General features: G+C 41.0%; 1 protein-coding gene across 1 annotated transcript; it reads right to left on the bottom strand.

Annotated features, from left to right (window-relative positions):
- Positions 1–17274: 17274 nt before the first annotated feature.
- On the bottom strand, positions 17275–19236 carry LOC126474899 (uncharacterized). The gene has a single exon (XM_050102397.1). The coding sequence runs from the start codon at positions 19210–19212 to the stop codon at positions 18808–18810; it is 405 nt and encodes a 134-aa protein (XP_049958354.1). The 5' UTR covers positions 19213–19236; the 3' UTR covers positions 17275–18807.
- Between the last annotated feature and the right edge of the window lie 4313 nt (positions 19237–23549).

Here is a 23549-nt window from a genome sequence, read left to right as displayed (position 1 = left end):
TTGTTGCTTGCTTGTCATTTATGATGAGTTTGAATAAGACAAAGTTTTAGGATTTACCTTTAATGGTTCGGGTTATTTAGTTCGATTTTTATTTGAAACGCGATTAATCGAAGTTATCTGTTCACATGGCTTGCACTCACCCAAGCTACAGATTTAGCGTTTCCCTTACCATCACAGCAAGTAATGACTTGGCATAGTAGCATACTTTTGTACAAATGATTTTTGTAAAGATGATCGCAATTGTTAATAAATCAGTTTCAGTACAGTTTTTGAATGCTACTGTCTTTCAATCATTTAATAAGCCGAGTTTCTACCACCGTTTCCTCACGAAAATTTTTTTTGTAAATAAGTGTGGTCGCAATGCAATAAGTGAAACACAGTGATCCAAAAGTAAAGAGCACTGTTTGCTTAACATAGCTGCACGTCCTTGTATTGCATTTCAAGTGGTTCTGAGCACTTAACATCTGAGGTCATCAGTCCCCTAGAACTTAAGATCTACTTAAACCCAACTAACCTAGGGACCTCACACACATCCATGCCCAGGGCAGGGTTCCAACCTGCGACCGTAGCGGTCGCACGGTTCCAGACTAAAGCACCTAGAACCGCTCGGCCACTCCGGCCGGCTCATGATTTCCTGGGGCCAGTTTAACATTACAGTCTGTACACAACAGGAAAATTTACAGCCGCGCGGAGTGGCCGCGCGGCTTTAGGCGCCATGTCACAGATTGCGCGGCCGCTCCCACCGGAGGTTCGAGTCCTCCCTTGGGGATGGGCGTGTGCGTTGTTCTTGGCATAAGTTAGCCTAAGCAGTCTGTAAGGCTGGGGACCGATGACTTCAACAGTTTGGTCCGTTAGGAATTCACACACATTTGCAGTCAAGTTTTTTGTTTCAAGATTATTATCGGGTTCAGCGTAAGTAAATTTCAGCTCAGATTTCATATTTTTGTCAGCGAGTTCTATTTTTACAGTGCAGTCTTACATTTGAGAGTGCAAAATGTAATGTTTTGAATTTTATTTAGTCGGCTTTGGTCCGTAGTTTACGTGGAATTTTAATAGTTTTACTTTGGATATTTCTTCTTAGGAAATTCAATTCGCAATTTTATCCAGATTACTTATTCTGTTCGCTTTGTGTATTGGAACTAAAAGTCACTCACTGTGACGTCACGCTTTTCAGCACTGTTCGCTGCACTGTGCAATACAGAATTTCAAAGAACAGCTTATTTAGTACACAGTTTTAGGGTTTCTTATTATTCTTGATAAAAGTTAATTACAACATCGTTTTATAGTTTCACACATTTGATGATTCATTTTGTTAGATGGTGTTTACGTAATTACAGCACTCGAATTGTTCAGGATCATACACACATACACACATACACACACACACACACACACACACACACACACACACACACACACACGAACTTGAGCATAGGAAACCAGTTCAGCTTAGAACAGCAATAGATTGTTTAAAACACAAATGACAGCATTAAAATTTAGTACATTAATTTAGACGAGATAGCCCGCATCTCGTGGTCGTGCGGTAGCGTTCTCGCTTCCCACGCCCGGGTTCCCGGGTTCGATTCCCGGCGGGGTCAGGGATTTTCTCTGCCTCGTGATGGCTGGGTGTTGTGTGCTGTCCTTAGGTTAGTTAGGTTTAAGTAGTTCTAAGTTCTAGGGGACTTATGACCACAGCAGTTGAGTCCCATAGTGCTCAGAGCCATTTGAACCATTTAGACGAGATAGGAGGAGCACATCCAAACACGCCTGCAACGTACGTTAGAACGAGCCACTGCGGCTGCAAGCGGAGTAATAATAGGGGTTTTGTTTAATTGTTGTGGCATCTTGTACTCTGATTGACTGTCCTGTCTCTCGTTTGACAATGACCCTATAGTTTTAATTTTATTATGTGCGTCATTAGTTTCTATAAGGCTGTACACACTTCTTGACATTTCAATGACTTTGCTTAAAATATTACAGTATTTTCTGTAGTGTGCAAGTAATGTTAGACGTTGATTTATTCTGAGCTTTATATAAATTTCCATCTTCCTCTTACATGAGATTTTAATTCTGTTAGTTATTCACGGCGTACGTGTTCTTCTTAACGGTATTCCTGGATAACTTTTTGGGAAAGAAACCTTCAGATATTGACACCAACTTACTATGGAATGAAGTAAATTTGACATTAAGATCTCTTTCTATATAGACCCCATCCCATACCACCTCTTTTAACTAACTCATAAAACGCTGCATCCTGTTCTCATTAGCAACACTCACTGCCTTGCATGATACTGTCTCAGGGCTGTGAGGTGATACATTATTTATTTACATTAACTGTGCATCATTATTAGTCCATTAACAATCGGCTACACGTTAATTGTTCCAGCCTGAGCACTGTCTATAAAAATGTTATGATTCAGTACCTTACGACCTTACTGCACACGAGTCAGAAAATGACTACTGAAATTAGATTGTTGTTGTGGTCTTCGGTCCGAAGACTGGTTTGGTGCAGCTCTCTACAGTAATCTACGTAGTGCAAGCCACTTCATTTCTTCATAAATAATGCAACATACATCTTTACTACAGTGAAGATTCGATCTTCCTTTACACTTTTTATCCTCATACCTCTACCGACCCTTTCATTTAGTAAAGTTCTCCAATTCGATTCAGTACCTCCTTATTACTTATCCGATCTATTCACCCAGTCTCCAGAACGTCCAAAGCATCTCTTCTCTTAATGTCTGAACTATTTAGCATCCACGTTTCTCTTCCCTACAAGGCTACACTCCAGAAATGCCTCCAGAAAATCATTCCTATCAATTAAATGTATATTCGAGGTTAAAATATTTTACTTTTTCAGAAATACTCTTTTTGCTACTTCTCCTGTGCATTTTATATCTCCTCAACTCCAGCCATCGTCAGTGGTTTTGAAGCAGAAATGAGAAATCTCATCTACTTCATTAATGGCTCATTTCGCTACCTAATTCTTTCAGTATAGCCTGATTTGATTGGATTTCATTGTTTTACCCTTGTTTTACTTTTGTTGATTCCGTATTTATAGATTTCCAGAAGGCTTTTGACACTGTACCACACAAGTGGCTTGCAGTGAAATTGCTTGCTTATGGAATATCGTCTCAGTTCTGTGACTGGATTCGTGATTTTCTATCAGCGAGATCACAGTTCGTAGTAACTGACGGAAAGTCATCGTGTAAAACAGAAGCGATTTCTGGCGTTCCCCAAGGTAGTGTTATAGACCCTTATATAAGCAATTTAGGAGACAAAAATGGTTCTAATGGCTCTAAGCACTATAGGACTTAAGATCTGAGGTCATCAGTCCCCTACACTTAGAACTACTTAAACCTAACTAACCTAAGGACATCACACACATCCTTGCCCGAGGCACTATTCGAACCTGCGGCCGTAGCATCAGCGCGGTTCCGGACTGAAGCGCCTAGAACCGCTAGGTTACAGCGGCCGGCTATTTAGGAGACAATCTGAGCAGCCATCTTAGGTTGTTTGCAGATGACGCTGTCGTTTATCGACTACAAAGTAATCACAAGTTCAAAACGAATTGCAAAAGATATCAGTATGGTGCGAAAACCGGCAATTGACCCTGAATAACGAAAAGTGTGAAATCATCCACATGAATGATAAAAGAAATCCGTTAAACTTCGGCTACATGATAAAGCAGTCAAATCTGTGGGCCGTAAATTCAACTAAATGCCTAGGAATTACAATTACGAACAACTTATATTGGAAGGAACACACAGAAAATGTTGTGGGGAAGGGTAACCAAAGACTGCGTTTTATTGGTAGAACACTTTAGATCTACTAAAGAGACTCTACGCTTGTCCGCCCGCTTTCAGAATATTGCTGCGCGGTGTGGGATCCATACTGGACAGGACTGACGGAGTATATCGAGAAAGTTCAAAGAAGGGTGGCACGTTATGTGTTATCGTGACATAGGGGAGAGAGTGTCACTGAAATGATACAGGATTTGTGGTGGACATCATTACAACAAAGGCGTTTTTCGTTGCGGCGGAATCTTCTCCCGAAATTTCAATCACCACATTTCTCCTCCGACTGCGAAAATATTTTGCTGATGCAGACCTTTATATGGCGAAACGATCAGCATAATAAAATAAGGGAAATCAGAGCTCGCACGGATATAAGTTTTCGTTTTTTCGGCGCACTGTGCGTGATTGGAGTAATGGAGAATTATTGTGAAGCTGGTTCGGTGAACCCTCTCCCAGGCACTTAAATGTGATTTGCAGAGTATCCATGTAGCTGTAGATGTAGATGTTGATCTAATTTCTTTTCATGGCACTCTCCATTTCGTTCAGCTGGCCTTCGAAGTCCTCACCCTTCTCTACCGAATTATAATGAAAACGTCAAATCTCAATGTCTTTACATTTTCTCCCTTTCTACATTTCTTCTTGGTTTCTTTTACTGCTTCCTTTATGTGCAGGTTGAATAACGTGGGGGACTGGCTACAAATTTATCCCACTCCCTCTCAACCCCTGCTTCCCTTTCATGTCCTTCGACTCTTGTCACTGCAGTCTGGTTTCTGTACAATTTGGCGATGTGACCTTTTGCTCCCTCCATTTTCTTCTTTTTTCCCTTAGTAGATACTAAATGGGTTTTCTCGTGCTGTGCCCACTGAGTAAGCATTATTTCTGTAACATTTCGTACAAATGTAACAGAACATAGGTCATCTTTCATTCACATGATCTAGTGCGATTAGCGTTATCATAATATCCTGCTAACTTTAACTCTCCCTTTCCAGAGAGTGAGTGGAGCTGATGAACAGTCTACAGACTGAATTCCTGTGAAACACGAGATTTCACTCTTTAGAAATAGCTGGCCTGGCTTTTTACTGTCGCGTAGTGCATGTTTGGAATACCCCGAGCGCGCCAATTTTATTCGCACTGAGATGGCTGGAATGGCGGCTAAGCAGATACCGGCCAAGTAGATGAATTTCCATGAATTCAAACGTTACTTTCATATGTGAGCGACCTCACTATCTTTTGTTTGACATTCCAAAGAGCATCTCAGAATCACTGATTCACCTCTGTTAGAACCATAAATTTATATTTTTTTTATTTTGGACCATAAATTTGTTATGAATACTAGACCTGGTAATGGCTACAAGAAAAATTTAAGGTAGTCACTTAAGTCTCCAAGCGCCCAACGCAGTAGACGTGCTTAATATTATTCCACGTTCACTTTCTTTACCGTTTAATCTGAAGGAAAAAGTGATGGAACGAAAATCAGTTCAAATAAAACGTAAGTGATTACACTAGAAGGAAATAAAAAAGGGTAAACGTAATGATGAACTGAGAAATATTAGCACCTGTGCAAAGCTTTAAATACCTACGAAGCAGGACAGAAACCTAGGAATCAGGATAGAAAGACAATGCAATATATAGCAATGGCAAAATACCCATTTTGTAAGAAAAGCAGTGTTCTGCGGCAGTGTGGACAAAGCTTTGAAGAAAATCTTAATAAAATGTTTTGTATGATGTGTCCTCCGATATGGTGCAGAAACGTGGCCAACAAAGCAGGAAGATAGAACAAGGCTCGAGGCTTCTCAGTTGTGGACCTGGTGGAGGATGGAAAGAACAAGTTAGATCGACCGAGTCATAAATGAGGAGGCACTGCCAGGAGTGGGAGTACCTTGACAGCTACTGAATAAACAAACTAGATTGAACATATATTATGAAAGAAAGGAGGCATTATAAAGACTGTCTTAAATGAATATGTGAAAGGTAAGGATATACGAGGCAGGAAGGCATTTCAGCACTCAGACGATATGCTGGACGGGAACACATCAGCAACATTAATAAGGACGCAATGGATCGCAATTGAGACACAAAGGAACTGTTAACATAGCAGTAAATTGATGGTGATGACTTTCTTAAGGTGTCATTCTCCCAACGTGAATGAAACCTGGGATGCCTTTTAATAAATACTAAAAATATGAAATATTATAAGTCCCAAGCTTTCTTGCGAAACATGTTTCGTTACGTAGCTCCACGGTGCTCCATGCTTCCTGCGTACACATTTCGTGCACCTGCGGACGTTCCCCTGTGGTTATGCTACCCAACTATACCTGCGTCCTCACGGTCAACATATTTCTTAGGCGCTCACAGCCAATTGGCACTCTCCTATGATTTGCAAGTGTTACCAATCAAACAAGAGCAGTATTTAGGACACCGATTCGTATTCGGAAGTGCTGGGATTCACACTATCCTCCGGCCCTGATGATTTACGATCTCCGTGATTTCCCTAAAACGCTCGAGGGGAATGAAATAATAGTTCCTTCAATAATGTCATAACTAATGCGTTGCTTTCGACGGACTGTTAAATACGACTGCAATATTATTCTTTCCCGGTCCATCGAATTTCTGTAGCAGTATCTGTTTGGCGATAATTTGTATTCAACTCAAGTCCAAAATAGTATTACGCATCGCAGTTGCAGCATCTGTGAATAACACTGAAGACAGAGAAGAGAAAACATTTTTTAAGTGGCAAATATTGATTTTACATCAGAACACACGTTACACAATAACCAGAAGATTATTTAAACTTCCCTCCGCGGTGAAAATATAAATAAACTTGCTTAGCGCCCGCTGCTTCTCTCGCGTAGAATGTATGGTCTGCACAGATTTTCCTGTTGTTTTGTAATTGAATTTTTGTGTTCTTCACAAAGTGCAACATCTTCTAAACTTTTTAACGCTCATTAAGGCCTTAGAAAAATGGTCTTTACCGAATGTACTTCTCAACAAAAAGCGAGTGAGTTTTATTGTGATATTTCCATAGTAGCTTTCATCCCCTAACACATTTCTTCAGGCGTCTAATATCAGTTTTCATAGATGTAGCTTTAAAAATATTTTAATAATATTGTAATAAAAATATTCATCCCCTATTTCACCCCCTCAGGGGTTGAATTTTCAGAAACCACTGAAACATGTTTTTTTTTTTTTATTTCTAACAGAGAAGCCAGATACAAACTTAAGTCTAAAAATGCTTCCGTAATGAAATGATTTCATAAAATAATCAGCCTCTATTTCATTCCATTAGCGTTCGAATTGCCAGAAATGCTGAAGCGTTATTTATCTAATATCGTTATTTACCAATAATATCTCTTCACATTCAAGTTTAGATAGCCGAAAGTATGTTGTGAATCTGTTCATCCAGCTCCAAGTCCTCCATCGATGATCATACTCAAAAAATGGCTCTGAGCACTATGGGACTTAACTTCTGAGGTCATCAGTCCCCTATTACTTAGAACTACTTAAACCTAACCAATGTAAGGACATCACACACATCCATGCCCGAGGCAGGATTAAAACTAGCGACCGTAGCGGTCGCGTGGTTCCAGACTGTAGCGTCTAGAACCGCTCAGCCACCCCGGCCGACGATTATGATACTCGCAAGGCACGTTTTTAGTAAACGCGCTATCCCACCACGAACCACTAGCCATGTTACCGGTTTCGACTGAACTGACTGACAGAGCAGAAACGATGTCCCAATATCTGGCAGACGTCGGTGTTGGTGCGAACTGCACATCTGTCGCTTGCCGTCACGTGACGTATTGTGACCGCGGTGTGAAATCGCCTTCACGAATTCGAATGTTACTAAAGTGTGCGTCGCAAAGAGGAAGTGTAACGCTGCAATGGAATTAAATTTTACTTAAGTAGTTCGTTCACGTCCACGAATTCAAAACCATATTTTCTGTGAATAGGTAAAGCTGAAAGCTGTTCGGTAATCAGTGTCACGAAGATGGAATACTATCAGTCCAAAAATAAAATAGATAAAGAATCTCTCAATTTATCGATATATCACACTGAAGTACTCCGTAATCGTAAACAACTGAATGTTGGGATAAAAATATATATCAATAAAATAAAAAACTCTGAGCTCATAGGCAGAAGTGCCATTTGGTATTTACCTAGCAAACCTAACGATAGCAGCAATAGCAGCACGCTTCCCCTGAAAATAAACAAGAACCGGCTACTAGAAATTATTAACCATTAATAATTATTGTTACAATACAATTGTGACGAGAATAATCGTCATTCATTCCGTTTTGTATTCTGTTTTAAGTACCGATAGATAGAATGCGTTTTTACAGATCTGTGACAAACATGTTCGTTGTACGATACGAAGCCTGTTGCTTTTGCTACTAAAGTAGCGAGCTTCTGAAACGGGAATGTTGTGAAAGTAAAACAGAGGATGATTCTCAACTAGGTACAGAGTATTTGGATTAATTGGTGAATATAATTAGTTTTGCAAAGGGATCAGTTGACAGATTATAGCACACGCCCCTATCTTTTCGGTGGGTAGTGTGGGTAGTGAAAAGCGGCGGAAGTGAGTTTAATTTTTTTTTTTTCTTTTCAAACTGAGAGTTAGTGTAAGAAATTTCAAGTTAGTGATATGGCAAGATGGTTCATGCTATTACACTGTTCAGTAAGCAGTGGATGAAATTAAATTTGTCTCTGTTATCATTTAGGAGTGGCTTGACTTGCATATAATCAGAGATTAAGTTGCATAGCAGATGGCAAGTACAACAGCTAATTTTTTCTGTCAAATTTGAAAGAAACAATACTAAAAAAATTCTGGAAAAATGCAGGAAAATACCTGGATCATTATCAATCCAAACTGCTTCAGTAGTTTCCTCAGAATTCAGTGGGAATAATAGCGTATATCAGTAGACTTGAAGCACGAGAAAGAAAAGTTTCTGTGGTACGAAGAAATGAAGACAGCGCAAAGCAATAACCGTTTCAATAAACCACTGCTAACAAGAAGCTAATCCTGTATTTTCAAGACCGTTAGTTCACTCCACGAAATCGAAACCACTGTACGGAGGTAATAAATTCAGTAAGTGACGCTGCCACAATTTATACAATTATCCGATCATACAGGCTGTCTTATTGCTACGTAAATAAGAAGGCTGCTCTTTCGTCTCTACTTTGTGTGTCCCTACCGGGGTAGTCGAAAAATATAACGACCGCTTCAATAATTATCGCTTCAATAATTGCTGACTTTTAGAGCAACAAACATGAATTTAAACTAAACTTATTTTATTTAGTAGCCGATTGACTAAACCACAGAACACTTTCGAATTACTTAACACAGTCTACCTCCCCAATATCTGCCAAAATTTCCTAACAGGGTTCTTAACTGACATAGGTGAGGCGTTAAAAGCTTCCGGACATAAAGTTTACTGCCCTGAGAATCTATACACATTTAATCGATAATGTCATAGTAATTACATAAAAAATAACTGTCTGATATCCAGCTCTTGTTATCTTCCAGGAAATGCGTGTAAGATTTCTCGGAACCGTCCCGTAATAGCGCATATAATAATAACATATTTGTGCTGTCGTTCGTTGTTTATTTCGAGTGTTATTTATGTTTCGTACCGATTCGAGTTCAACAACAATAGATAGTATACATCAAATGTAACTCAGTGTGTTTCAAGTATATTTTCGTTAGTAAAAATATACCGTTTCTAGATAATGAGATAACGTTGAGTGTATATATATATATATATATATATATATATATATATATATATATGTGTGTGTGTGTGTGTGTGTGTGTGTGTGTGTGTGCCCACCTCTTCCTCGCTCTGTTTGTCCACGTCATTCTCCCACCTCTGTCTGTCTCTTCGTCTCCTCCACCTCTCTGTTTCCTCCACCTCCCCTCTCTGACGATATCTTCCTTCCCCTACCTATGACTGTATCATCCTTCCACTTTCTTTTTCCATCTCCACCTCCCCCTCTTCCTTTTCCACCTGCCTACTAACCCTCTATACCTTCCAATGTCTCATTCATCCCCCATTCTCCCCTCTCTATGTCCAGTTCCTCCTCCCCCTCGATCTGTCCATCTCCTCCACTATCCCTACTCACTTCCACATACGATATATATATATATATATACCACAAATGATTGAAGATTCGCCTGAAGAGTAAGATTAAATTAGCATACTGTTATCCAGTGTCGCTAAATAGTAATTCAGCCACAAATAAAAATTCTAATTACACGGCAGACAACAAAGATTTGACTGGCGCAGGGGGCTCTTTTCCTTTGTGATCATAATTAATAGTATCATCATGATACCGCTTAGAGGAATACCCATTCAGAAACTCATGGATGTGAGTCTAATGATAAGAAGGTCTCTTAATGTGTAAATAAGATTTTGAACGTACTCACTTCCACATACGATGTTACTAACAAACACTACTGCAAAAACACTTGCCCCAAATATTACCAGTTCTAATGCTGACGGTACTGATGGTAATAGGGAACTGACATCATCAGACTAAATAGGTATGGGGAGGTGAGATGCCGACGTACAGTATCTGATAGTTAAGCTTTGTGCCAATTTTGTGGGTCTCAAGCCTCTCAACAGTTTGCCACTGAATGAATGCAATATTTCATGACGTTCCGTTATTTATGTGAGACGCTAAGTTCAGCAAGCATGTCGGTATTTTTCAAATATAGTCTGCTTTGTGCAGATAGCACGTTTCGTGCCTTGCCATATTCAGTCCTTAATCAAAGCGGCACCGATGCATTACAATTGCACTGATTACAGTCATTTCCACAAACAGACACTAGATACACTAGACACATAGACATCTCATTGACAGGTTGAAGGAGACAACAAATCACCCTCGCCACGAACTTGCCATAACCGTGATATGGGATTGCAAACATGCTTTCGAAGATCGCTATTGAGTGTGGAACCGACTTGCACTTGCCACAGACTTGTTCATTGTCGGCTTGTGATAGACGGCAGATACACTCTTCGATAGGCGGGGGTCATGTATTATACGAGAGTCACCCTGTAAGATGAATTCTAGTGTACAATTTCACAAAGTCGAATCAATATATTCAATAAATAAGATAAAATCTAAGTATAATTTATTTATTCAATTGCGTTTTTCCTGTAACTTTACCAGTGCAAGTGTTAAACACATATATTGAACACATCTATTCCTCCCCCTCTCTGTGCCCACCTCTTCCTCGCTCTGTCTGTCCACGTCATTCTCCCACCTCTGTCTGTCTCTTCGTCTCCTCCACCTCTCTGTTTCCTCCACCTCCCCTCTCTGACGATATCTTCCTTCCCCTACCTATGACTGTATCATCCTTTCACTTTCTCTTTCCATCTCCACCTCCCCCTCTTTCCTCCACCTCCCCTCTCTGACGATATCTTCCTTCCCCTACCTATGACTGTATCATCCTTTCACTTTCTCTTTCCATCTCCACCTCCCCCTCTTCCTTTTCCACCTGCCTACTAACCCTCTATACCTTCCAATGTTCATTCACCCCCCATTCTCCCCTCTCTATGTCCATTTCCTCCTCCCCCTCGATTTGTCCATCTCCTCCCCTATCCCTCTCAACTTGCTAGCAGCTATACTCTTTGGCACACATAGATTCTGCAGTACAGCTGGATAAAACAAGCTGATACTACTCCCACAACATGCCTGTCATGGAAGGTAGACTACACATCAGGGGCCTGAAAATCATTTATGTGCCTCTGACATACATGACACTATGCATAGTAGATTGATAAAGCAGATCAATACTCCTCCAACACAATATGTCTGTCAAGCACAGCAGCCTACAAGTTGCAGCCCACAAAAACTGTTTCTTGCATGTGATACGTAGGCTGCCCCACAGAACAATTTGATTTGACAGACTGATACTGTTTCCACACAACATCTCTGTCACACATGGTAGCCTATACACCGGGGGTTGGGAAAAAACGTTTTTGCCCATGTCTCTGCTAGAAGGTTATAAATCCCACACTGCTGGTACTTGTGAGGCTTGCTGTTTCTGTGGCAAATTTGGCTGAAATCGAGCCAGGGTTTTGAGAGGAGATCCTGGACATACATACATACACTCTGCTTCATACATAACAGATTTACTCCATGATTTGTCTAGAATTTTCTGTAGGTTTAATGTTGAATTGGACTGTCAAACATAACTGAAATCGAGTATCTGAAAGGAAATACCCACTCATCCTGTTGCCAATAAGATAATTAGCAGGTTCTATACAATAAGTTTTACATATCCCGTTTTTTGTGATTGTCTTCCTTCGTTTGGGCGTTGTGATTTGCAGATTTTTTTTTCCTTAGAAGTCCAATTTCCTTATCAAACGAATTAGTCGGTCTTGGGCAACGAGAATGATCTTTTACGTGTATGTGAACTTGTCTGGTTTGGAATTACCCAATCAAGGAAAATCATGTACATGAATGGAAGAATGAAATGGAACTAAATTCTGCATGAATAAAGTTCCTGACGCATGTCCTGACTATTAACATTGTGTTCTTCAATTTTTCAATTTCAACATGTTGTCAAATTCTACTAATCTCCCGTTTGAATCATTTACTCATTCAAGCACTGCACACTTCTCGGCTGTATACTGTTTTACAATTGTTCGAGTTATTTCTCTCAGAATGCGGCCTCTAAATATGCCTGTCCATCCTGAAGTAGCAGTGCTCTGGACAATACTCTGAAATGCACTGTCCATCATAATCTCTGACAGCAGAAGAGCACACTCACAGTGCTATCGTGATTACTATGTCTCTCGTTATCTTTAGAAAATTTAAAAACTGTTCATAGACAGTAACTTATACAGGGTGCCCCAGGAGGAATGGTCAGTGTTCAGGATGTAACAGGAACGATCATTCGAAGCAATGAAGTCTAGTAAACATGTGCTCTAAAATGCATACCTTGAGGGCTATGAGCACTCGTTCATCTTCGACACTACGAAACAAATCTCTTCTACTGCAAGCTCTTTGCGCTCCATGTTTTGAGAGGTGATAGTGTGATCCAAAACAATTAAAAATTATGTAGTTAAGATTATCTCTAAAGTGTATATCTTAAGAGTTAAGCGTTCTTGTTCAGTAGAAGAGATTTCCTTCATAATAACGAAGATGAACAAGTTCTCATAGCCTTTAAGCTACGCAATTTAGAGCTCATGTTTACTGGCCATTTTTTCTTGTTTTGGTTTTATACCACCTCCTTCCAAAATGTGGAAATCAAAGAGCATGAACTAAAAGAGATGTGCTTCACAGTATCGAAGATGATGAAACGCTCATATGTCTTAGGGTATGCATTTTGGAGCCGATGTTCACTAGACTTTTGGGCTTCGAATGGTCGTTCCTGTCATATCCCCAAATACTGACAATTCCTCCTGGGGCACTTTGTGTAGGAAGTTAATACAAAATGAGCGAATCGTCTTGTAATGTTACACATTACACCGTGAGATACGTTACGTCTGATAATGATTTTGGTTTTTCAGTAATCTCATTTTTCACCTTATATAGATTAATTATCAATTTCAGACAACAAAGGCTGTAGAGGAGTCAGTGATCGTTTATTCATAACTCTCCGTTTTGGTTGCACATTATATAATTCACAATATGACTGTTTTCGGCTTACCGCCATAATCAAATTTGCTACAACAAAATGAAGAAAAAAACACTGTCACCATAATAGGTGTAACTGGTTGAAAATCAGAAGTATAGAGAATTCAGAATAGCATAAAAGCGTTGCCAAGGACACTTATTAAATGTATTACAGAAAACAGATTTACATAAATAGAAAACCGCAACCGACGTTGTTGTTTAAGGAATGGAATGAGTTTAAATGAAAGACTATACTCATGTATTAACTCTTTCCTGCCAAAATTATCGAAGGATTTATTATATGGAGAAAGAATATCAAAGCAACTGGAAACCTTGTGGTGTATTGTAGTACATATATTTGATCTAATTTATGTGCAAAACAGAAGTGGATATTCTGAGTCCTGTCACAATATAATCATCGTATATGATCGGGTTATTTACTTATTGGATTTGTAACATCAGTTTACATTAGCTAAAGCAAATGAAACCATATTATAAACATCAAAACATTCACATCAGCAGTACCTGTACTGTACAATATGGTGGTATGATAGTCCTGTAGCTTTTTCTGCCCTCTGTTGGCAGAGATTTTGACGTACCATTGCTCTTTTCTGTGCTACAGCAGAGCTACACAGACATGTAGACAGAATGCCCTCTCATGAATTCAATTCCATGCTGTTTTATGACTCAGGAAAATGGACGGGCAGGAAAGGTTTATGGAAGTTACTAGAATTATCAGCGTTGCACAGTGCAACGGCTCGAAATGGGTTCTAGTACACTGGTCGTTGGTGGTGTGGAGAATGGGTTCCTTGGGTCTCCTCCTCACAAGCAGCACCACAGGAAAACAAAATATTCCACAGAGAGCCCGCAAGGCGACGCCGGAGGGACTGTCCTCTCAAAGTGTTTCTTTTAATCACCTTTCACACAACGTCCTATTTTATTCACTTTGTCACACCTGAAAGTTTTGTATCAATAGGACGTATACCACTTTTATACGTTTTATTATCATTTTAAGAATGGGCTTTGTTATTACATACTGTATTATACCTAAAGTTTTACTGTTAGACCCACGCTTTAGCCTTGCGAAATCATTTTGATTAATCAGTACGAATATCCTAGTTTAAACTACTGAATGTGTGACGCTGGACACTTAACTCATCACTAGCGCCCTCTACCAACTACAGCTTGTGTTTGGGGAAGTACAGGGTTGCCTCAGGCCAGCACTAGCACTTGTCCATATACAAGCGTGTACAAAACACTTGGCGTTGATACTACCATCAGAATACTCTTAGTGGTACGTTACGGTAATCAGGCATGTTATGTTTATTATGTACGTTTAGATTTTTATGTAGACTTGGTCTTGAGCCAAACGAACATATTACTGTTACATTGGTGTTTTTTCCTATCCTGTATTAACAGCTCTGATGGCAATAAGTCAAAACTGTTCATATTGTGAATTACATAATAATTTGGGATCAATATGGACAGGTATGAATTCTGTTTCGACAACACAGCTATTATGTTTCCGTTTTAATTAATTTTATGTGGAAACAATACCTCTAGATATTCACCAAGTGGATAATACCGTTCAGTTTGCTGTTTTGCTACAGTCGTCGAAAACAATAATGAAGTTAATCGAAAACCAAACTGGTCAATGAAGTAATTCGAAGGGAAAACAACTTCAGCGGAAATGAATGTGTTGCACAAGTTATTTGCAGCTGAAGTTAACGTATTCCTCTTCTTTACGTGATGAATTATCTGGTATATTATTTAGTTCAGACACATATTTATGCGTTTTCGTGGAAATGGTGGCATACTAAGATAGGATTTTTCTTCTTGTCTTAGTGGAGTTTTTATCTGTGTAGTGTAGTCGATAGGGGTAAGTTCTTATGCAGTGTAGTGGATTACTGCGGAAATGAAAGAAATGATACCTCCTCATTCGATGTCTGTAGCAGATTGGCGGATCGGAGTCATCAATACACCACTTCATGGATGGAATTTGGAATTCAACCAAGGACAACGAGGCTCAGCGTTGATATTGGGGTGGATGTCATTTCTTCTCTTCCCTGAGTCATTCAAATACTGACGATTTCATCACCAAGATTCAAACTGACTCCACGTGGATCAAGTGCCACCACAATAGCGTGCACTGGCCGCTATGCCTAAGGAATTCCAGTCTGCATCTCCAGAGTTCGTGTTCTCTAACATACACCTGATGCAAGTAGCTCATTGTCGAATTTACGTCTTTTGAAAAAGACTAACGATACTGATTTGTTTGGAACATACAAAGTTACAATTATACTATGAAATGAGGCATCTAAGTATAAAATGAGGATTTGTCAACTTTTCATCTTCAAGTGGTTCCACTGCAACCGTAGTTTAGTAACAGATAGTAAAACCAAAATCTCGCAGCTAAAGTAGATCCTGTCTTCCTGTAAACAGTGTGTGTTTCATTACTTTGAGTCAAAAGAGAAATTGGTTTTATGTTTCTTACACGAAAACAAATATCAGTTTGGTTTCTCCAAATTAAATTACACACAACAGGAAATTGTAAACGAGTTAGATACGTTGATGTTAACTCTTGAAGTGACACGGTAAATATTTATACCACTGGAAGTGCCAGGTATGTGATACGTATAATTTTTTCCTCCTGATTCATTTGTATGAAATTTACAACCACATGCCTCATGCTGGACATAGAAATAAAGATAAATTGATCAGTATTATTCATCACTGTTCCCAAAGACTACCTGGTGACACGTATTTCACTGTTATGCTGGATAAGCCGTTTTGTCATTTAAAAGTTAAAATTTGGTCACAGCTTCGAATATTTCGTCTTAGGAACTATTTTATATGTATTCCCTTCTCACTGGCGTAGAGTTTGGAATTTATCTTCAGTTTTTCGTCTATCAAACATAAATTATTAGTCTTTCAAGATTTCCCTGTAGTACAGAATAAGAATAAAGAAATAAATAATAATTTTCGAAGGCAGTTACACTTTATTTTTGACCAATATGCGTTACGAAACCCATGCTCTCATCCTCAGATGGAACTGGTTGTCTATTAAGCCTCTAATTCCAGGTAAGGATTTTAAGTGCAGCGTTTGTTTTCTCTGTTGTCTTGCATCAGCTGTGAATCTTCTGAATAATTACCTCCGTCTGAGAATTGTTTATATCATATTCCTGGTTCGAAATTACTGTTTACGTTGGCACGTGAGCACTTCTCCTGACCTTCAAGGAGCTTCGAGGCAAAAAACGCGAAGGAACAGCACGCTGTCAGTTGCTTTAAGATAAGTGCGCTGCGGAGGAATTCCTTGCGTACCGTATCGTGTTGCTATGGAAGTGTTTTAATAGAGTGTAGTGTTTCTGCGTTAAGCTGTGATAACTGGCTTATCTCGAGATACTTCTTCCCGCCCTCCAATAATTGTTCCAGGTCATTGGCACGTGTCACACTACTTATCAACACGACGCCGACGTGGAGACATTCAACAACTAGATAATAAGACCAGAAAATTATTCGGCTAATTTAAGTACGACATGAGTTCTATAAAATTGAAAGCTACAGAACAAGAATAATTTTATATCTCATAGAGCATTGAATAACTTTATATCTCATAGAACACTGAATAACTTTACATCTCATAGAGCATTGAATAACTTTATATCTGCTTTACCATTAATACTCAGTAGAGAATAATTCTCTCCATGGTTTTTGTAGAAGACCACAACACAAGAAACACACTCATTTGTAAATTAATGTGAAACAGATGGCTTTTGGTGATGCATTGAAATCAAAGGATAAACTTCAAAATAAAGTAAATACGACAAAGTATTTTATAATAGTGCTTGTTATTATTCTCGTGCTAAATTTGTTGTACAGTCGTATAGTTTCCACAGCAGAAGTTTTATACAAATTTTCAGTAAAGCTGATACTGGCAAATGACGGGTTAATTGATAATGGTAATGTTTAAAAAATAAATTACCTCTCCCAAATAAATGGTCTTTCCTTTTAATAAATAAGTATAAATAAAATAAATACAAGCAATAATAAATAACTTTACATATGTTTTATACTGGAATGTCAAATTATAACAGACTAGGGCAAGTATGATATGATAACATCACATAACCTACTACATCTAAAATACATGGAGCATTAACATTTACATTGAGCGAGCACAAAAAGTGCCTTGAAAGACATTCGGCATTCTTCTTCGCAAATTGCATCGACATACTGGAACCCTACAATATATAATATTGCTCTTCCTGGATTTCAGAGTGCAACTCAGCATTTCATTCATAACAAACAGTAGCGGCTGCAAATATCTTTTTTGCTACTGTTCCTAAATAATACTGATTCCGATATTTATTTATGACATAATATTCACTTTCCGAGATACGTATTTAGAATCTGAGCCTTGAAATTATTAAACTCTATCACGAACCAGTCTTCAGAAGACCACAGAAACAACAACAACATATATATCACTTGTTGCAGCGAGAGTTTCAGTAATCGATTTGTAAACTAACTAACAAGACAGCTAAAGGTCACACATGTCGGATCGTTAAAGATTTCTACTTATTACCAAGTCATGATCAAATGATTTGAAAACGTTGTATAGTAACTCGGTACTGGTAACGAGTTACTATGTAACGTATTCAGTTAATCTAATGATGTCTTGGTGAAGAGTCAAAACCGATGACGATGCAATTTGTGTGAGTGGAGGTCAAAATACATAACAACATTTTTTTTACAAGACGGTCACTCTTTCCCTATGGCAGTTTGCCTAATCTGTCTAATGAGAAAGATCTTTGGAAATAAAGCAGTCTTTGTCATACCTGTGATGCAGCAGTCGTGCAGCATCAGGGGAAACGGTAGTGTGACAGAAACCTTATCGTAGAAAGGTGGACGGTACTTTTGCGAGAGAGGCTTTGCAAAGACATATTCACTTACACCTACATAAACACATTGAGCACAACAATTCAGTAACACTTCCACTGCACAGTTACACTGTCAGCAGGACTAGAGTAGAGAAAGCTTTGGAGTGTCGCAGCAACGAAGGAGGCGGCACCGGCGATGTGCGAAAGAAGGGCTCGCCGGACTCGCGGACGGTTCTGCGTTTGATTCACCCTTGCGTCTGCCAATCGGGTACTGTAACACGCTGTCGAGCTATACCCGAAAGATGTTCTGCATAACGTCCCCGCTGTCGCCGTCCCAGTTTCGCTGTTTGTCAACAGCCGGCAGAGGCCAAGCCTGCCGATAATACTATCGCGATCAACGTCACTGCGGCAGAGCGTGGCCGATGAGAGCCGGTGGACACCGGTGCTTCTAAGACGCCCTCGGGCGTCGGGACCGGCGGCGCAGCAGCGGGGGACACCTCCTGCTACTTTGGCGGCTGGGGCTCCTTGCTGACGCAGTGGCACCGCGTGTGGTTGGTATGCGTCGCCTCGCGGTACTCGGAGCCGCCTCGCACAGTGTCCGACACGAGGAAGACGAGCGTGACCTCCTGCGCGTCCCGCACATCGCAGACGCGGTCGTGGCTCTCGCAGCAGCCGGCGCCGCCGTCGCAGCGGTGCAGCACAGCGTAGGGCGGGTCCACTCGCTCCGAAGGGCCCACGTAGACCAGCTCCGTGGAGAGCACGGCGCGCGGCCGCGGCTCGCGGCACTTGAACTTGCGCGCCTGCTGCATGAGCGCCGTGAAGCGGGCTTGCTGTCGGTCGGAGGGCGCCGCCGTCGCCACGACAGCCAAGGCTGCGGCGCACAGTAGGAGAGCGGCGAGCGCGGGCATTGCTGTACGTACTCGCTGCGAGCGCTCCCGGCCGCGGAGTGGCTCCGGCCGGCCCCGGGGGCCGCTTATATCCGAGCCCGCCCGCGTGACGTCAGGCGGACGCGCGGCCACCCGCCGCATTTCCTCCGAAGCGTGGGCGGGCGCGGGAGACGCACGTGAGGAAGGTAGCTCGAATCCTCTAGTCATCACTGCCTACCAGTTCAGTTGCCTCGCAATGGCGACAGTCCAATAAATATCTATCAGAACAGTATATTGGCACCAATAGTAGGGCACGCATCCAGTGTGTGGGCCCACAGGTTAGCTCTGGTACGGCCTGCCGCTGCTGTCAGGCGAATACAGAGGAACGTTCTGTTGAGATGCATTGGAGCATTCAACACAAGTCCAACAGATGCACTGTTGGTAATTACGAGGTGCATTCAAGTTCTAAGGCCTCCGATTTTTTTTCTAATTAACTACTCACCCGAAATCGATGAAACTGGCGTTACTTCTCGACGTAATCGCCCTGCAGACGTACACATTTTTCACAACGCTGACGCCATGATTCCATGGCAGCGGCGAAGGCTTCTTTAGGAGTCTGTTTTGACCACTGGAAAATCGCTGAGGCAATAGCAGCACGGCTGGTGAATGTGCGGCCACGGAGAGTGTCTTTCATTGTTGGAAAAAGCCAAAAGTCACTAGGAGCCAGGTCAGGTGAGTAGGGAGCATGAGGAATCACTTCAAAGTTGTTATCACGAAGAAACTGTTGCGTAACGTTAGCTCGATGTGCGGGTGCGTTGTCTTGGTGAAACAGCGCACGCGCAGCCCTTCCCGGACGTTTTTGTTGCAGTGCAGGAAGGAATTTGTTCTTCGAAACATTTTCGTAGGATGCACCTGTTACCGTAGTGCCCTTTGGAACGCAATGGGTAAGGATTACGCCCTCGCTGTCCCAGAACATGGACACCATCAGATTTTCAGCACTGGCGGTTACCCGAAATTTTTTTGGTGGCGGTGATCCTGTGTGCTTCCATCATTTTTTCAGCACTGGCGGTTACCCGTAATTTTTTGGTGGCGGTGAATCTGTGTGGTTCCATTGAGCTGACTGGCGGTTTGTTTCTGGATTGAAAAATGCCATCCACGTCTCATCCATTGTCACAACCGACGAAAAGAAAGTCCCATTCATGCTGTTGTTGCGCGTCAACATTGCTTGGCAACATGCCACACGGGCAGCCGTGTGGTCGTCCGTCAGCATTCGTGGCACCCACCTGGATGACACTTTTCGCATTTTCAGGTCGTCATGCAGGATTGTGTGCACAGAACCCACAGAAATGCCAACTCTGGAGGCGATCTGTTCAACAGTCATTCGGCGATCCCCCAAAACAATTCTCTCCACTTTCTCGATCATGTCGTCAGACCGGCTTGTGCGAGCCCGAGGTTGTTTCGGTTTGTTGTCACACGATGTTCTGCCTTCATTAATCTGTCGCACCCACGAACGCACTTTCGACACATCCATAACTCCATCACCACATGTCTCCTTCAACTGTCGATGAATTTCAATTGGTTTCACACCACGAAAATTCAGAAAACGAATGATTGCACGCTGTTCAAGTAAGGAAAACGTCGCCATTTTAAGTATTTAAAACAGTTCTCATTCTCGCCGATGGCGGTAAAATTCCATCTTCCGTACGGTGCTGCCATCACTGGGACGTATTGACAATGAACGCAGCCTCATTTTAAAACAATGCACATGTTTCTATCTCTTTCCAGTCCGGAGAAAAAAAAATCGGAGGCCTTAGAACCTGAATGCACCTCGTATGGGTCTATGTCCACTAGACCTAATAATAAGGCAGCACGCAGCCTTCTACTGGCTGCGCAAACAGAACATCAACATGGTGCAAAATGTAATGGGCATTCCTCTGGTAAGCGTTAAAGCCATCAGAGGAAAAGTGCTTGACATTTGGCAGGTCGAATGGGATGGGTCCAGTACAGGCCGTAGAGTCCATGGGTTTCTACCCACAGTAAGGGGAAGACTAAAGAACAAGATAATGAAGCCCTCACAGGGCCTAGTTCACTTCCTTACAGGCCACGGTCCCTATCCCACGTACCTGCATAAAATAGGGAAAAGGCCAACACCGGAGTGTGACTGTGGTGTCCTCGAAGGATCGCCAGAACACACAGTGTTTGAGTGCCCAATATACGAACAGGTTGTCTCATTGGAGAGGCATCTTCTGCAAACAAGAAATGTTAATGAAATATTGACAAAAAGCGAATTGTTCAGCAATTTCGCAAAATTGGTGAATAAAATCTCAAGGGAGGCCCAGCGAGCCTACCTTGGGAGAGAGCAAATGCGCTTCAGATCTAATGCGCAGTTATAAATATGTAAATACTACGTTTGTTTAAGTCTTTGATTCATAGTAGCTAGTAGTTGTAGTTAGATCAGTATGGTGGTGGGGGAATAAAAGAGTAGCATAAATGGAGTGGTTTCTCTAGTAGTAGCGGCCCGCCTCCACGTGGATAGGGACGGGCAACTCTCTGGCAAGATTTCAGAGAGGCTAAGAGGCCGATCATTCACATATAGCAAAAGCTGCTTAATAAATAGATAGTGTGCATGCATTAATAAACCACTTCTGTAGTACTAATAGCAGAGATAGTTAGTCTTAATACACCCACCCAAAAGTGTTAGAAAGTGGTTATGTATGTTTCATAAATTTGGGAATAAAGAAAAAGAAATAAAAAAAAAATAAAGTCCATTTTCCCATAAAGTTCATAATGAGGAATCATTAGCTATACACGGTGAGAAGTATTTAAACCGACAAACTCTTGGAGGTTGTAGGGAACACCAAAACAAATATTTTTCCCTAATGTAATTTTTTCCTATGAGGAGTTTTTAAACCGGTAGAGGAAGATTTCTCTGGCGACAAATTAATTAAACCAACAAACACTTTTCCATTTTTTTATGACCAAGAGACATTAACTAGGTAGCAGATACGGCCCAATTAAACAGTCTCCAACAACACCGACCCACACCTTAACGAAGAACCGCACTTGATGAGCGCTAGTAACTGTGGCATGTGGCTTATCCTCACACCAAACATGCGAATTGTGCATGTTGAAGACTCCATCTCGCCCGAACGTTGCTTCATCGGTAAACAATACAGAGGATGGAAATGTAGGATGCATTTCACGCTGTTCCAAGTACCACTGTGAAAACTGCTCTGCGTGGATAATCAGCTGGTTCCAGGTTGTCGACACGCTGTAAGTGAAATGGACGTAACAATTGCTCTCGAAGGACTGTTCTTACATTCGTCTGATTCGTCCCCATGTGATGTGGAATTGCACGAGTGCTGATTGAAGGATCCCGCTCCACATGCTGCAAGACAGCTTCCTCAAATTGCACCGTTCTTACCGTGCGACGGCATCCCAGTCCAGATAATCTGCTAAATGGCCTGGCCTCACGCAGACGTTGGTACACAGCATCAAATGTCGTATGACGCGGGATACGGCGATTAGGATATTCTTGTTGATAAACCCGCTGTGCAGCTCGTCCGTTGTGGTGCGCTATGTAGTACGCACCAACCATATCAGTGTACTCATTCCAGGTGTATCGCTCCATTAGTAAACAGAGACAATGCACTACTACACTGGTGGATAGCAGTTGCCTACAACTGAAGAGCGTAATACGCCCTCTAACTACTGAAGATCGTAATACGGCCTCCATCAACTGAAGAGCGTAATACGGCCTCCAACGGGTTAAATAATCCCCGTAGGAAAAAATGACATTAGGGAAAAATACTTGTTTTGATGTCCCCTACAACCTCCCGGAGTTTGTCGGTTTAAATACTTTTCACCCTGTATGTAAGTTCAAGATTCTTTAAGGGGGGTAGGACGTCAAACGCGCCGACTTGGAGCGGGAGAGGCACCACAGTAGATTTTAATTTCCGGTGCCTATACTTTTACAAATAAATTCATAAAACTTTGTCAGCATAAGCAGGAAGGATTCAGGATTCACACTCATAGCAGTGAAAGTTCAAAAACATAACAAAATAAATTTTTTTTACATGTGAAATTTCATCATTTTTTCACTTACTATTGGCTGCATTTGTTGCTATAGGTACATTTTTCTTCACAAGTAAGAGAGATTCTTTGATGAATGTTGCACAGCTTACAAATCATACTTACAAGGTGTATGAAACTCTAGAATTTCCCAAATCTGTTAAAACCTATGGTAAAACTGAGATAATTAACTACAAAATTTGATTTTTTTCTAAACATAAAGCATATAACGTCACAGCTCATTCATTTTTTCATAAATTAAATAGATTCTAGACTTTCAGACACCTGTAAGTTTGGTTTGTATGCTT

Source organism: Schistocerca serialis, chromosome 4 (genome assembly GCF_023864345.2).
Source record: "Schistocerca serialis cubense isolate TAMUIC-IGC-003099 chromosome 4, iqSchSeri2.2, whole genome shotgun sequence".
Classification (NCBI taxonomy): domain Eukaryota; kingdom Metazoa; phylum Arthropoda; class Insecta; order Orthoptera; family Acrididae; genus Schistocerca; species Schistocerca serialis.
The sequence above is the reverse complement of the archived record's forward strand: the minus strand, read 5'-3'. Positions and strand labels throughout refer to the sequence as shown.